At 46.6% G+C, this 15,295-nt stretch overlaps 1 protein-coding gene across 1 annotated transcript in view; it reads right to left on the reverse strand.

Annotated features, from left to right (window-relative positions):
• The window catches only part of LOC126263037 (uncharacterized), a 164,226-nt gene extending 149,632 nt beyond the window's left edge, over nt 1-14,594 (reverse strand). The window contains exon 1 of the mRNA XM_049960006.1: nt 14,174-14,594. Coding sequence (XP_049815963.1) covers nt 14,174-14,477 — 304 coding nt within the window. The 5' untranslated portion in view covers nt 14,478-14,594. The remainder of the gene's footprint in view (nt 1-14,173) is intronic.
• Nucleotides 14,595-15,295: the final 701 nt, after the last annotated feature.

Consider the following 15,295-nt stretch of genomic DNA (forward strand, 5'->3'; position numbering starts at 1 on the left):
ACACACACACACCAGTGAAACTACTTCCTATGTCAATCTACATACGTATCTATTAGGTACATTACGTATGTAGATTGTGTACAGTTGGGAATGTGGGTCTCACGGGAAGCGTGCAAGGGATAAGTCCCTGCAGTCGCGCTATTCATCTGTGTCCTCGATGGCGCAGATAGATAGAGCGTCTGCCATGTAAGCAGGAGAGCCCGGGTTCGAGTCCTGGCCGGGGCACACACTTTCTGCTGTCCCCATCGAGGTATATCAACAACACCTGTCGGCAGCTGAGGGTTTTAATTAATTATCATTTATTCTAGAGAAGCTGCACGGTCATGAATGGTATCTGTTCTTTCGAGAACAGTTACTATCTTCATATATATTATTCTGTAGCACTAAATCTAAAAACTTTAATTCTTTTTGTGTCTGTAGTGTTTGTCATCCACGTTTCATATTTATGTGACAGTAGAAGAACCGCAACATATTTATGTGACAGTAGAAGAACCGCAACAAGTACTTTCAGACAAGTCTTACTAGCATTTTTTTCTCTTTTGCATGGAATATATACAAGAGTCTAAATCCGTTAAATCTAATTTCTCGTCGATAACGGTGTAATTAAAACCGGAAGACATGCTCGAAATCGATAAGGTGATCGTTTGTGACGTTTTCAAAGGAACCATCCCGTCACTTATCAGTTTTGGGAAATACTGATGAACCTAACTCTGGATGTCCAGTTAGAAATCCGAACAGTAGTCTTTCTGGTGCGAGTCCAATATCTTAACCATTGTGGCATTTTTCTCTTTCTTCCAGTCTAATTCGACTATTAGATAAAAGAAAATCAATAAATGTATGCGGTTGCGGTTTCAAGACATCAAAATGTCCTACATCCTGCCGAAGGGTTTTTCCAATGGAATAAAAGTATGTCAGTAATACTGTGCAGTTATGAATGTCGTACAACACACCGGGTACTTAGTTCTGTCCGCACAGTTTTCTCCGTTCTCTGTGTTCACAGACTGCATAGACTAAGAGGGCAGCGTAAATTACGCACTAGGGCTGTTCGACGCGAAGAACTACAACGAAAGCGCCACGGGACTACAAATACGGCGAGAGCGCAGGAAAACAGCTGCAGTACGCTGACTCACGGGTGATTAAAGTACCGATGTTGTAACTTTGCCTGCGTCGTAAGGCGTGACCCTCGCGGTTACGTGGCTAATCAAGCAATGTGAAAACGAAAGTGGGAGATACCAACAAGGAATAACATAGCAAGGGGTGCTTTTTCAGGTAACTGATGATCTTCTCGCGAGTTGTTGCATCCAGTTGCTCCCCGAGAGTTGCGTAGTGTCTAGGATTTATTGTTTCATCCTTCAAATGGTTCAAATGGCTCTGAGCACTATGGGACTTAACACCTATGGTCATCAGTCCCCTAGAACTTAGAACTATTTAAACCTAACTAACCTAAGGACAGCACACAACACCCAGTCATCACGAGGCAGAGAAAATCCCTGACCCCGCCGGGAATCGAACCCGGGCGCGGGTTTCATCCTTCGCAAGATCCGGTAATCAATAAGAACACCATTAAAGGGACCCCCATACTGACGCGGCAGAAGTGCTGTGGTACGCCTGATTTTTGTAAAACGTGGCGTGCGCACTTAAGGCGGCGCCGCGGCGGTTTTGCAGCGGTGCACTGGTTACCGGCGCGCCGCTGAACTATGCACGTGTTCTGACGCGCAGCTACAACAAAATGTTTCGCAAATGATTCCGAGGAAACTGTTCGGTTAAAAAATCCCGTAAATTCACGTGTTACAGTCTGACTCAGCTACTTGACTATCGACTAGCAATCTTTTCATTATTAGTCATAGTTATTACTATGTTTCGTATTTAAGTAACGCATTCGTCGAGTTTGCAATGAAAAACGTAGTAGCTGCCTACTTTACGCCTGCCGCACTTTATGTTATTCATTGCTGCGCAAGAAATGTAGCTAGGACAGTGTACCTGCTCCTGTTGATATCTATGAAGAAGGGACCAAGGGAATGTGGAGAAAGCTGCCCCCCCTCCCCGCAGTGAGAATTAACTGTCTGTGATACGGAATACAGTAGAAGTAAAATGCCTACTGTGACAGCGCATACAACGCCAAGGGAATCACCCCTGCAAGTAACAACTCGCATAGATTGCATGCCTCGTATCGCCGAGAAAACGACTTCGATGGTCTCCACAAAACCCCGCGGACATGAAATAATTATTGGTGTTACACTTACACTAATTCCTTTACATCTACTTTTTATTCTGATTAACACATTACCAAGCACGCGGAGCATATTTCGCTCATCTCCTCGCTAGGTCGTGTGCAATATAACTCTTCTTACCGAGAAACTGAAACTACGAGTCGTGTTATTTAAGTAAGTACCGTTTTGAAATTAAAAAAAAGACGTGCTAAGATATCTCAATAATTTTATTTTTAGATGAAAGTCTGTACCTTAACCTACGCACTGACGCCATTACAGTCTGATTCTTCCTTGTTTACGTTGTGTACTGACAAGGGAACCTCCCCATCGCACCCCCCTCAGATTTAGTTATAAGTTGGCACAGCGGATAGGCCTTGAAAAACTGAACACAGGTCAATCGAGAAAATAGGAAGAAGTTGTGTGGAACTATGAAAAAAATAAGCAAAATATACAAACTGAGTAGTCCATGCGCAAGACACACAACATCAAGGATAGTGTGAGCACAGGAGCGCCGTGGTACCGCGGTTAGCGTGAGCAGCTGCGGACCGAGAGGTCCTTGGTTCAAGTCTTCCGCCGAGTGAAAAGTTTAATTTCTTTATTTTCGCAAAGTTATGATCTCTCCGTTCGTTCATTGACGTCTCTGTTCACTGTAATAAGTTTAGTGTCTGTGTTTTGCGACCGCACCGCAAAACCGTGCGATTAGTAGACGAAAGGACGTGCCTCTCCCATGGGAACGGAAAACATTTGATCGCAAGGTCATAGGTCAACCGATTCCTCCACAGGAAAACACGTCTGATATATTCTATACGACACTGGTGACGGCATGTGCGTCACATGACAGGAATATGTTGTCGACCCACCTAACTTGTACACTTGGCGAATGGGTAAAAAGATTCTTATACCTTGCCCGATTTAGGTTTTCTTGTGGATGTGATAATCACTCTCAAAAAAGTGATGAAAACATAAGAGTTTGTCACATAAACTGCAACAAATGAATGCAACAGTTTCACAGTCGTACAGTTTTCCCTGTGCTCTGTCAAAACATATGTTTTTAAAGTTTTCAAATTTTTCCGTTTGTAGACAGTCAAATCCTGCATATGTCCAAGCAAATCTGAACATGTCCTGGAATTTTGGAGAGCGATGTTGAATATGTGTGAGTGCCTGAACTTTGACAATTGTCAAAATTTTTCCATTCATGGAATATTTGAACCAATGACTTGTTTCGCAGCTGCTCACGCTAACCACGGGACCACGGCGTTTCTGAGCTCACTCTCCCCTCAAAGTTGCTTATCATGCCCATGGACTACTCAGTTTGTATATTTTGTTTATTTTTTCTTAGTTCCACATAACTTCTTCCTGTTTTCTCGATTGATCTGTGTACAGTTTTTCAAGGCCTATCCACTGTGCCAACTTATAACTAAATCTGAGGGGGGTGCGATGGGGAGGTTCCCTTGTGAGTGTTTAAGATGCCTCCGATAATCGTGAGTCCCGCCGAGTGTGAAGTACGGGCTGTTACAAGATTTCCTAGTGTTAAAGGCCTAAAAGCCATCGATATTCATCGTGAGATCTGTGCAGTTTACGGAGAAAACATTATGAGTGATGGAATGGTAAGAAAGTGGGTGAGAGCATTTAAAGATGGCCGCACAAATGTGCATGATGAACAACGGAGTGGGTGTCCTTCGGTCGTTAATGACAGTTTGGTGCCGGAAGGGGACAATAAGGTCAGAGAAAACAGACGCTTTATGATTTCCTCCTTGCAGGATGAATTTCCTAATGTTTTCGTAGTGTTTTGCATGGCACTGTGACCGAGCACTTGAATTACCGAAAATTGTGCGCACGTTGGGTACCGAAAATGTTGACGGATGTGCACAAAACCAAACGTTTAGACAGTGCATTGACTTTCCTTCAGCGGTACCACAACGACGGTATGATTCTTAAACCAAATTGTTACGGGCGATGAAACATGGGTGGCCTACGTCAGAGCAGAATCAAAGCAACAGTCCATGGAAGTTGAGCAAGGGCATCGTTTTGCTGCAAGACAATGCCCGTCCGCATGTAGCGAATCAGACCAAATATCTCATCACATCTTTTAGATGGGAATCTCTAGAAGTCTAGATCATCCTCCATACACCCCGATCTTGCGTCCAGTGGCTACCATCTGTTCCTGTACTTGAAGAAACACCTGGGCGGTCAGCTTCTTCAAGAGGATGACGAAGTCAAAACAGTGGTGATGCAGTGGTTAACAAGTCAGGCGGCAGACTTCTATGACGAGAGTATTCAAAAACTGGTACAACCTTATGACAAGTGCCTCAATATTAACGGGAATTATGTAGAAAAGTAAATTAAGGTACAGGCTTTAATGTAAAAATAAAATTATGGGGATATCTTACCACGTCTTTTTTTTTTTAAATTTCAAAACGGTACTTAAAAAAACACGCCTCGTATAAAAGGAATTATGTCAAAGGAGTGGCTGTCGGAGAAACTGATGCGGGGGTGGGGGGACGGAGTCGATAACGTGACACGCACTAATGATATCAGCTGTTATTCCTACGATATAGAAACGAGAATGATGCAATCTGGTTGTTTGAGAAGTTGAGTGTTACGGCGTCAGGTCAAGCAGCGGCACGCCAGTCGGGAACGACAGAGAAGAGAGGGCTGTGCGAAGACGTCAGCCAATCGGACGCTGACCGAGCCCTCTCCAGGACGGCAACGCGACACCAGCGGTTCCCATGTGAAGACACAGGCGCCGCGCTCGACTGGTCGCGGCCCACTTCGATAGTAGCTTCGAGACCAGCGACTTGGATAGAAGCGTCGACGCTCGTTTTTTCGCTCGTACACTCTATGTAACACAGACTTGGAATTGTTTACACTGAGGACGATTGATTATTTGGTATGTCGCCCATTGCTGCCGACACGTCTGTGTAACTAACAAAGTTAAGTACTGCATCTTTTCTGTTTTGTAATTAAACTGATTAATGCGATTTGTTTGAATTGTTGGTCTAGCGAACCGATAAGGCAGGCTTCCTAGACCTCACACGTCTGTCAACGAGCATGCAGACATAATACTGAACGACACAGCCTGGGTGAGACAGAATTTTTTTAAAGTCAGTCTCTAGAGTGCAAGAATCGCGTATAACGCTTCCAAGATATTTAGTGGTTCGAACAGAAATTACGACACAATAAAGATTTCGACCGCCGAAATAGTAGGCCTAAAGCAAACATCTGGCATGCACAGAATATACTAGCGTGATTATAGTGCAATTAGTTTTGCGTCCGTCAGTGCAGACGTAGAAATACTCTGGGAAATCGTCATCAGTAATGCAGTCTTCAGTGACTGCTGCGCTCTGACAGATGTTTTTGTAGGAGAGTAGAACACGTCGTCTGCTGTAGTTCTTTCTCCACGGGTAATCTGAATTTATATATTTTCGCATAACAGATACGTTGGTCAACTGTAGAATGTCTTCACAGGAGGAATATGTCTTGTCAGTGACTTGCAGCGGATGGCGTAAGTCATTTAAGCCAAGCCTGCAACACAGAGTGGCAAATCGGACGCGGTTTGCTGTAGCGTAATGCAGTGCTCCGACGTTGTGGAGAGATCGAGTGCTTGCCTCGCCTTTAGGTAAACAATCCATTACGATCGCAGGCCATCAGACACGGTCACGTGGAAGGCAGATGGGAGGCACCAGAGGCGCCGTATTATACTGCGTGCTCACGAAGGCGGCGCTGGCCAGTTGAACGGAGACCCCACAGGTCGGCGCCGCAAGCCGATCTAAATTTATTTTACGAGCTGCGCCGGGCGACTATTTAGAATGGAGGCTCCAGCGTGACGCAACGACCCCGACACGATACGTCAGGCCGGGCCGGACCACACACACACACACACACACACACACACACGGCGCCGCCGCTGAGCTCTCGGCAACCTTGGCTGGCGTCAATCTCTCTGTGAAGTGTGCGCGGTCAGTTCCGGTTCTGTGACCGATTACCTTGACATACACGCTGTGTCTGAAATACTCCCACTTCCGGTCAAAATGCCCAACTGTATCACTAGTTCCGCATCGCGTACACGTCCAAAATAACGCTAATCATTGCAATCTTGTGTTTCCATCATGCAAAGTTCACGGAACACTGACAGTGTCAGATGACCAATAAAATGGAGCAGAAAAATTTCCACGCAATCATCTGGAATATCTAGAACACGAAACTGCCCTCGAACGAAGTCCAACTTCGCAGCTACTAAGTACGTGAAGCAGTCTACGCGATAGATGGGATACCAGCAGTACCCGTGAGTTACAATGACATCGATAAAACTGAACCAAGATACTAATGAAAATGTTTTGCCCCACGGGTGACGAAACTTCGGAACTACATTCGCTGATGTGAAGGACGTCTTGTGAAGGATATAAAGTAATGTAGCACGAATGAACGATCCTCGATTACACAAGAAAACTCCCTACTAACCCAATGAGAACGAAAGGAACGATTTGATAAGGGACTGAATGTCAGACGTTCACGTCCGAACAACTGGCAGAAATGAGTGTAACTTCGAAACACCCTTTTTGCAGTAATCTAATTCTGCTCAACCGTAATGAGTGGTAAATCTGTTCATCATGAAGCAGTAACAAATATACTATGTGAAGCTCCAAACGCTATGGTTCCAAAATGATCAATTAAGTAAGCATGTGTTCGTTTTCGACCACTAGAAGTCTGTGGGAGAAAAGACCAACATACTACGAACATTACCTCTCATTCGTCGTCAATGAAAGGACGATTTTGGTTTAACGTCCCTTCAAAAAGGAGGTCTTTAGGGACTTTGACGCTCTGTAGCGTCGTCCTGTGACGTCTCCGGACATGTGTTCCTATCCTCGATTTCTTCCTCACGACATCCTAAATAACCCCTCGAAATTTGTCGCATAATTTTTGCGACACCCTGTATACTTCAATATTACCCTTAATATACCCTAAATTCTCTGTCGCTTCATTACATCTTCCTTCTCTAAAGAAAAGTCAATAATCCTGTTGTGGCTTCCTTTTATACGACTGTACTTCACAGTAACAAAACATCATCAAAACTTTACCTCCTTCATGTAAGAGATAAACCATAAATTAATAAAACCTCGCTTTACTTCAGACGATATATTTCCCTCTGAAGGGTCTATTCAATGCCAAACATTTCTCTTTGTTGACATTACTAAGAGCAACATTATTTCTTGTTACTACAACATTTTTGCTTTAGCGAGAATGTCTATAATATGGCACATTATTACTGGGCAAACACTGTGACTGAAGTAACTTCAAATGGTTCTAAGCACTATAGGTGTGTGTGTGTGTGTGTGTGTGTGTGTTGTTTCGGGGAGGAGACCAACCTGCGAGGTCATCGGTCTCATCGGATTAGGGAAGGACAGGGAAGGGAGTCGGCCGTGCCCTTTCAAAGCACTATGGGACTTAATATCTGAGGTCATCAGTCCCCTACACTTAGAACTACTTAAACTTAATTAACCTAAGGACATCACACACTCCCATGCCCGAGGCAGGTTGGTTCAAATGGCTCTGAGCACTATGGGACTCAACTGCTGTGGTCATCAGTCCCCTAGAACTTAGAACTACTTAAACCTAACTAAACTAAGGACATCACACACATCCATGCCCGAGGCAGGATTCGAACCTGCGACCGTAGCAGCAGCGCGGTTCCGGACTGAGGCGCCTAGAACCGCTCGGCCACAGAGACCAGCAGGGACTTCCTCCTCTCCGTTTGAGGGCAGGTCGTGAGTTGCGCCTGGATGTTTAGTCGGTAGAGCAATTGCCCGAGAAAGGCAAAGGTTCTGGTTCGTGTCTCGATCGGGCACATAGTTTTAATCGGTCAGGAAGCTTCAGATCAGCGCACTTTCTGCTACGGAGAATTAATTCATTGTGGAAACACCTTTCTTGCTTCGATAATGGAGCCGTTGTGGTACAACGATTCCTTTCTTATGTAGACAACAACGCATTCATGTCTCGAGAGATCTCTCATAGATCAAACTACTGCTTCGAATCGACGATATTGTTATTATCTGTGTTTACCGAGAAAAAAAGAACCGTATATTATGTCCGCTGACATCCTGTTAGGACAAAGTGGTGCCGTAAATGATTTCCCCTCATTGGGAAAGATGGATCCGAAGCGGATCGAATCCGCCACATCCAAAATGATTGTTGTTTTTGGAGGTTTAAATAGTGCAGTTCATATACCGTTCAGAGACAACGTTCACAAGTTAAATACACATATCGCAAGTGACAGGATGCGTGAAATTGTTTCCTAATTCACATTAAGTAGACTAATTTTTCTACATGTACGGAGATATATGGTGACACCATACTAAACTCGGCTCATTTTGAAACAAACATATGGCATACTGAAATATACGTACTTCTGAGGAAACGAACAGATTTGAAGGACTCTCCATAGGTATCAGTGCGACAAAGCAATGTTTTTCACTTGTTTTACAACTCGCATTCATCTGAAATGTCTACTGCAAGGTGCAAAATATTACTCCTCGGCATTGCTGTCGCATGAATTCGTAAATGCAGCGAAATAAATCAGAGCACTTCATGTCAGAATGGCTCAGTGCTACAGATCTAACGGGATGTTCCACAAGAATAATCACCTTTGTCATGTTACGCCACCGACACCACTACAGTACGAGCCAGCGTTCCTCGCAGATGGAGCGGGAAGCGGCGTCTGCTACAACGCCGCAGAGCGCAGCTGTGTGTCGTTTCGGCGGCCTTGGGACGCGGACTCGTCCGGCGACTGTCGCGACCCCGATACGTGTGGCGCCTGGCGCCTCGGAGGCGGCCGCATCCAAACTACCGCGTGACGTCACCGCGGCCGGCCGCCTGTCCTCGCCAGCGGGGCAACAACACTTTCTCTCAGATTGCCGGCACAGTTCGAGCAAGCGAAACGCATGTCAGCCGAGGCGAGATCCGAATACCAGTAGCATTCTTCGTTCCTGTATGTAAACACGGCGTTTGCATCTATGTACTACGCAAGCTACTGTACTCTGCATTGTGAAGGGTGCAACACATCGTATCCGCCCTGTTCTATTCATACATTGTGCGAGAATAAAATGTATGCAAGTACTAGGAATCTCTCTAATCTTGTTGTCGTTAGATCTGCGCCACATTTACTAGGGCAGCGGCAAAAGATTACTCCTGACTCTCTGGTTCTCTAAATTTACCCAACGTGCTTTCCTCCAAAGATTTCCAGCTGGGTTTCCCGATCAACACCGTTACACTTCAGTTATGGGCTATATAGAGCTGTTAAGATAACAACAACGTGTCTCTGAATCTCTGCGTCCGCAGCTCGTGGTCGTGCGGTAGCGTTCTCGCTTCCTGCGCCCGGGTTCGATTCCCGGCAGGGTCAGGGATTTTCTCTGCCTCGTGATGACTGGGTGTTGTGTGCTGTCCTTAGGTTAGTTAGGTTTAAGTAGTTCTGAGTTCTAGGGGACTGATGACCATAGATGTTAAGTCCCATAGTGCTCAGAGCCATTTGAACCATTTGAATCTCTGCTGTCAAATGAATTTGATAAAGAAAACAGGAGTCTAAAATTGGGTGCAAAATAAATGTACAACACTTCCCACATCGTGTCGTTTCTTAAGCCTCCCAATACACTGTCAAAAATCTTTGACTGATATTCAATAAAGCGACACCCAAAACTTATATAAAATACATGATAAAAGCACTACTACACTGCCATCGATTTTACAAAACGTCATTTATAAAATATATTTGACAGAGCAATACGAGCTGTAGCAGTTCCCTTAAATATTTGTCTGGACTGATCATTATTGTGGTTCTTCGATTGTCTCTTTACGTGCTTTGTGCCTCATTGCTGCTTCTAACTAGGAACACACCATCATCTGTGAGATGGGGTTACGATATCCTTTCTCATGTGTATGGAGAAAATAACACCGTATTCCTCACTCCCACGATCGAAGCAGTGATGTAAACCACGATTTGCGCCTACCGTGGCAACAGCACGAGCCTCAGACCACGAATGCTGTCCAGTTCGGATCATGCCTCCATGTAGCCATTCACAATCCTCATCCTATACAAGTAACAGTCTTCTTGAACAGTCGCCCTCTTAAGGCGGTGAAATGTAAAGTAACCGCGTTCTGTTTCACAAAGAATGTTTCATCATTTAGACCTAACCACGTCACAGAGCTATTGTCTACCCTGATGAAGTGGACGACATAAGAATGAGCACTGACACATTCCTGGAAAAATTGTTTGACTTACAAGGAACCTCACAATAATCAGAGAGCTTGAGAATGCGTTTCCAGTTAGCGATTTGTTGACAGAGATTTTCGTGGATCACTTTGAAATGCTGTTTGTAACTGGATAAATAATATCTCACCGTAACATTAAATATTGGTTTAATAACCTAAGCGATGTGCTATGTCAGTAGGCTGAAAGCACCAGACTGTTCAATTTAAAAATATATTAATGGGAAAAAACTTGCTATTCGCCTTTAAATATGAAACTTCTTTCAACAAGTAACAGATGAATCCACAATGTTCACTTTTATACATGACTGGTTTCTAAAAGAATTGCTTGAACCGCGCACGCAGTTGATATTGTTGGGCTATGGCAGGCGAAACGTCTTTTCCAAGTATACGACGTGTATGCATTCCATACGTTATGTTCATGGATCTGCCAGACCCACAACTCATTATAACAGTCCTCCGCCTCACAAAGAGGCAAAGTGACGCAGAAGGAATTGTACCTGCAAGCGTACTCAAATACAGTGTGATGAAAATAGCATTAACTTAATGAGAACCCAGGATTTCCCGGGGTACATTACAGGTGAAAGATGTCTTCATTACTATCTTTTGCTATGTGTGAAGCTACGTTCAGAAATAAATTCATCGTAGCAACATTTCATTTAAATGCCGGCGTACGTCTTCTTGTTCTATGCTCTCTCTAAGTGTATTATAAGTTACGAGACTTGAATTATTTGCTCCTGAAAAGCGAGAAACGTACGAGCTACAATTGTAAATATTAACTACTGTAGCTTATCTCTTTTGTTTCGATATTGTTTGTTTGCAATGAATAAGTGTAATTTGCAGTGGGTAAGCACTCGTCTACAGATCCTAGGAACACGTATTTTCCTCTGAAGTCTGCTCGGAGGGCCTTTGCCAATCCCAGTCTCTCCCGGCGCTACTGTCCAGACATAAGATAGCACCTCGAATTTTCACAGAACAGATAATAGGTATAATAATGGGCATTTTCCACTCTGTAGACGTAGTGAAATACGTGTCTAGTTCTGGGGAAACACGCAAACGAGTAGCACGAATAAATAGCTGCAAATCGGTAATTATGTTAACGTACTGTAATTCAGTCGCTAAGCTCTAAGCGAGGCCATACATAGACACCCCTACTAGTTCTCCCATTTTTCCCGTCCACTTTGACTGAAAACTGTGACACATCGCATGCTGTGTGCTAGCTCTTTAGAACCGAGCAAAATTACAACTCTTTAAACGTCACGTTTGCCCGTTACTTACAGTACAGCCTTTCTCACTATTAATATATTGTCTCAGAAATCATTCGTAATACTGCGTTCATCTGTGTACGAAATTTGCGCGAAACATCTACATCGGTGTTAAGTTACCAGAGGATTGGCAGTATGCGTTCTAAAGGTGTCACGGTTTCGAGCAGTGAAGGCCAGCCCACACTCGTTACTCGTTGATGCCATTCCGGCATATGCTACGTTATAGTACATCCACGGAATTTCTTCCACAATGCAGAAAGCACTGTCGCGGAAAGAACTTCAGCAACGGACGTGATGGCTGTCGAAGCCGTGCAGTAACGGCGGCCAACAACAGGTAGCAGGCGGCATAGCGCGCGTGCCCGCTTGCCGAGGCTGCTTTCACTGGCGGCGCGGCGGGCTCGCGCGCGCATGCGCGGCCCGTGGCGCCAGCCGGTCGCGCGGCGGCTCCGTCAAAGCGGGCGGCGCGCTGCCTGCCACTTTAATTGACTGGAAACTGTACCAGCCTCCCACAGCCCGCATCCTGAATGGAATGCGGCGCGCTCGTTCGAGCACCGTTCCGGGAAGGACTCCTCGTACTTGTGAAAGCCGCTGCTTACTGACATTTCACAACGCGAAATTGTTGGCCGGGACACGGGGACGTAAGGTAGCTGCGACGTTGTACCTCGCTTGATATACGCTCGGAGTGGCCGGCATATGCGGAAATTCCGTCGACTGTGAAGTGCGAATACTGAATCGTTTTCAGTCAGGAAAAAAAGTATTCCCCGATAACTGTGCAGTTTACAGCGAGTATGGAAGATATAAGTGACAGCAGTGATGTATTTTGCGGAAGACACAAATCAATGTATATAATCGCGCAAGGGCACCTTTCTGAAACTGCTTTGGTGGAGGTGATGAGCCATGTGATTGACATGTGATTTCGTTCAACAGGCAAACCTGTTAACCTCCACCTTAAACACGTCACGTCCACTACGTTTTGGCAGAGGAAGGATATACTGCTGGCCTAGTTTATAGAACACTGCACAGCCACTTAACGTCAAGAAACCAAGTTGAGCAACAACGAAACCGAATGACACTGCATATAAAGTCTCGGCATGGATTCACTGCACTGCGAGGCCCGTCGATACACTGCCGCAAAGACGGACAGTTTTAATGTGGGATTCTACCATCATTATACACGATGATGACCCCTTCCTAAGCGAAGGGTAACACAGCGTTCAGAGTCCTACAGCAAGAGTAGACAGGAATTAATGTACCATTATTATAAGTGCCTTAATGTTGAGAGAAAGTCCAATTGAAAGTATGCGAAGGCTCTAGCTGTAGTATGTAGCAAAAAGTAGCTTCAATTATTATCACTGAATTATAAAACACGTCGGTTTGGGTTCGCTGGCACGAATATCCATACAGTACTCCGCTATATTCGGCATGAAATCGTGAGAGTCAATCTGACTGACAATGTCATTTCGAGTTACGTGGAACGCTACAAAAACGTCTCTGCAACGCTCACATTAATATAGTTGTGCATCAAACCAACTCTCATACCCGGGTTACAAAGGAAACACGTACACGTGATACAAAGACATCAGTCAGCAAGTTACGGAGCCACTGAAGCTGACGGGCAACACGTTTGGTGACACAAATAGGTGTTTAATCAGTCCGTATTGAATAAATAATTGCGGTAACCCACCCGGTGTGTCTGGTGTTTCAGTCGAGTAGGCAATTGAACTTCGATACCCGACAAGACATTCAGGTGCTGCGAGCGGCACTGTAACGTGTGCTTAACGCATGAGCTGTAATAGAAATAGACCGGTTGTCGGTATCTTGTATGCCAAAAACACCCCGACATAAATGTAGAAACTACGAAGACAATATTCGGCACTGTCTAGACTGCAGCAGTGCCGTAATAATAAAAAAAAAATGTTACTGATTAATGTAGTAATCATAGGTCACCTAATGAAGAAGGCTAAGCACTGACGCTGGAGAAGCAATTTACAAAAGCCACACAAGTAGGACGTTCAGATGGCTCAGTCGAGCGGAGAACAAGCACTTTCTTAATGTGAGAATGAGAACTATAGTTGTAAATAACGCGAGGGAAACTCGATAGAGATCGCAATCCCTGTAGCCTCAATCGGGCACGATCGGAGAGGCGCTTCGAAACTGGCGAGCGATGCGACCGACAGGTGGGCGTAATCCGTGTCGCCGCCAGTGCCTGGCACGGTCCTTTCGTTTAGGAATTCCGGGAAATCCAGGGCGGCTCCTTTCGGGGTCCTACTGAGGGGCCGCTGAGGCGCATTGTGGAGGTCGGACAGTCTCTTCCGCGGTATAAACACGCCGCCGGAGCTTTTGTCCCAGCGCTGGTCGCTCCCAAAGGGTGCACGAGAGCCGGTGCGGCGGCAAGGGGGTGGGGCGGAAGCGAGCGCGGTGGCGCGCTGCCTGGCTCACCTGTGAACTGCTTGTATCCATTGAGGAACTTTGTCTTCCACCACTTGGCGAGGTGCGCAGCCATGTGCGAGCCGCTGCCGGTTGTCATTCGAGACGGCGGTCCCCCGGCGTCGTCGTTGCTGCCACCCCGGCCACGCGCGTCACATGGGGCGGCGTCGGCGTCGCCCTCGGGCCAGCCACCACGAGGGGTGGTGTCGTCGTCGTCGACTCGTCGCCTCGGCCTCGGGCCGGCTCGCCTCCGGTCGAGAGCCGGCGGAACCAGGAGCGTGAGGGGCAGCGCGATATCCAGGGGAGGCCGCCTCATGCACAGCCGCTGCGGCAACACGCGTGTCACACTCGCGTCGCGCCTCGCAACCGCACTGCCCGCGCACCGTACCGTAGCGTCGCCCGCCTGGCTCGATCTCTGCGCACACGTCCGCCCGTCGCGGCGCACACAGTGCGACTGGCGCGCAGCGCTCCGCCGCGGGCCTCGCGGCCGCCCCCACTCCGCCGCCCCTCTCCTCCCGCCCGCTCCCCACCCTCTTCACAGCCGACGCCGGCCATCAGCACAGTAGGCTTCCTCTTCGGGGCCCGCCTAGCTAGCAGGCCCTTCCTTTGGCGGCCAAAGGGCGGTTCGTGTTAAAAGAGAAAAACCGGGCCGGCGCGGCTTCCCGCTGCGCGTGCGGGGACCGTGGCCGCGCTTACCTGCCCCCGAGCGGACAACTCTTCGGGGTTTTGCCGCCGCGATTTGTCTTCGGCCACAAAGGGAAGCGCCGCCCGGCGGCTCCCGCGGGGCACAAGTGTGTCTGCCTGGGACGTGTCATTCCCGGCCGCTGACATCGCTTACATGCACATTTCACCCCTAATGGGTCTGTAAAATACCGCCGTGCAGATATAAGGCAGGGTCCACACATTGGGGCCAACGTTGGCACCGACAGTTTTGGTCCAATGAGTGGATCCGTGAAATGGCATCGGAATCCACATTGACCCCAGTTTTGGTGCTGCACCGTTGTCTGGTGAGCAAGATTTATGAGACAGGTGAAATACCCTCAGATTTCAAGAAGAATATAATAATTCCAATCCCAAATAAAGCAGGTGTTGACAGATGTGAAAATTACCGAACTATCAGTTTAATAAGTCACA

Source organism: Schistocerca nitens, chromosome 6 (genome assembly GCF_023898315.1).
Source record: "Schistocerca nitens isolate TAMUIC-IGC-003100 chromosome 6, iqSchNite1.1, whole genome shotgun sequence".
NCBI lineage: Eukaryota > Metazoa > Arthropoda > Insecta > Orthoptera > Acrididae > Schistocerca > Schistocerca nitens.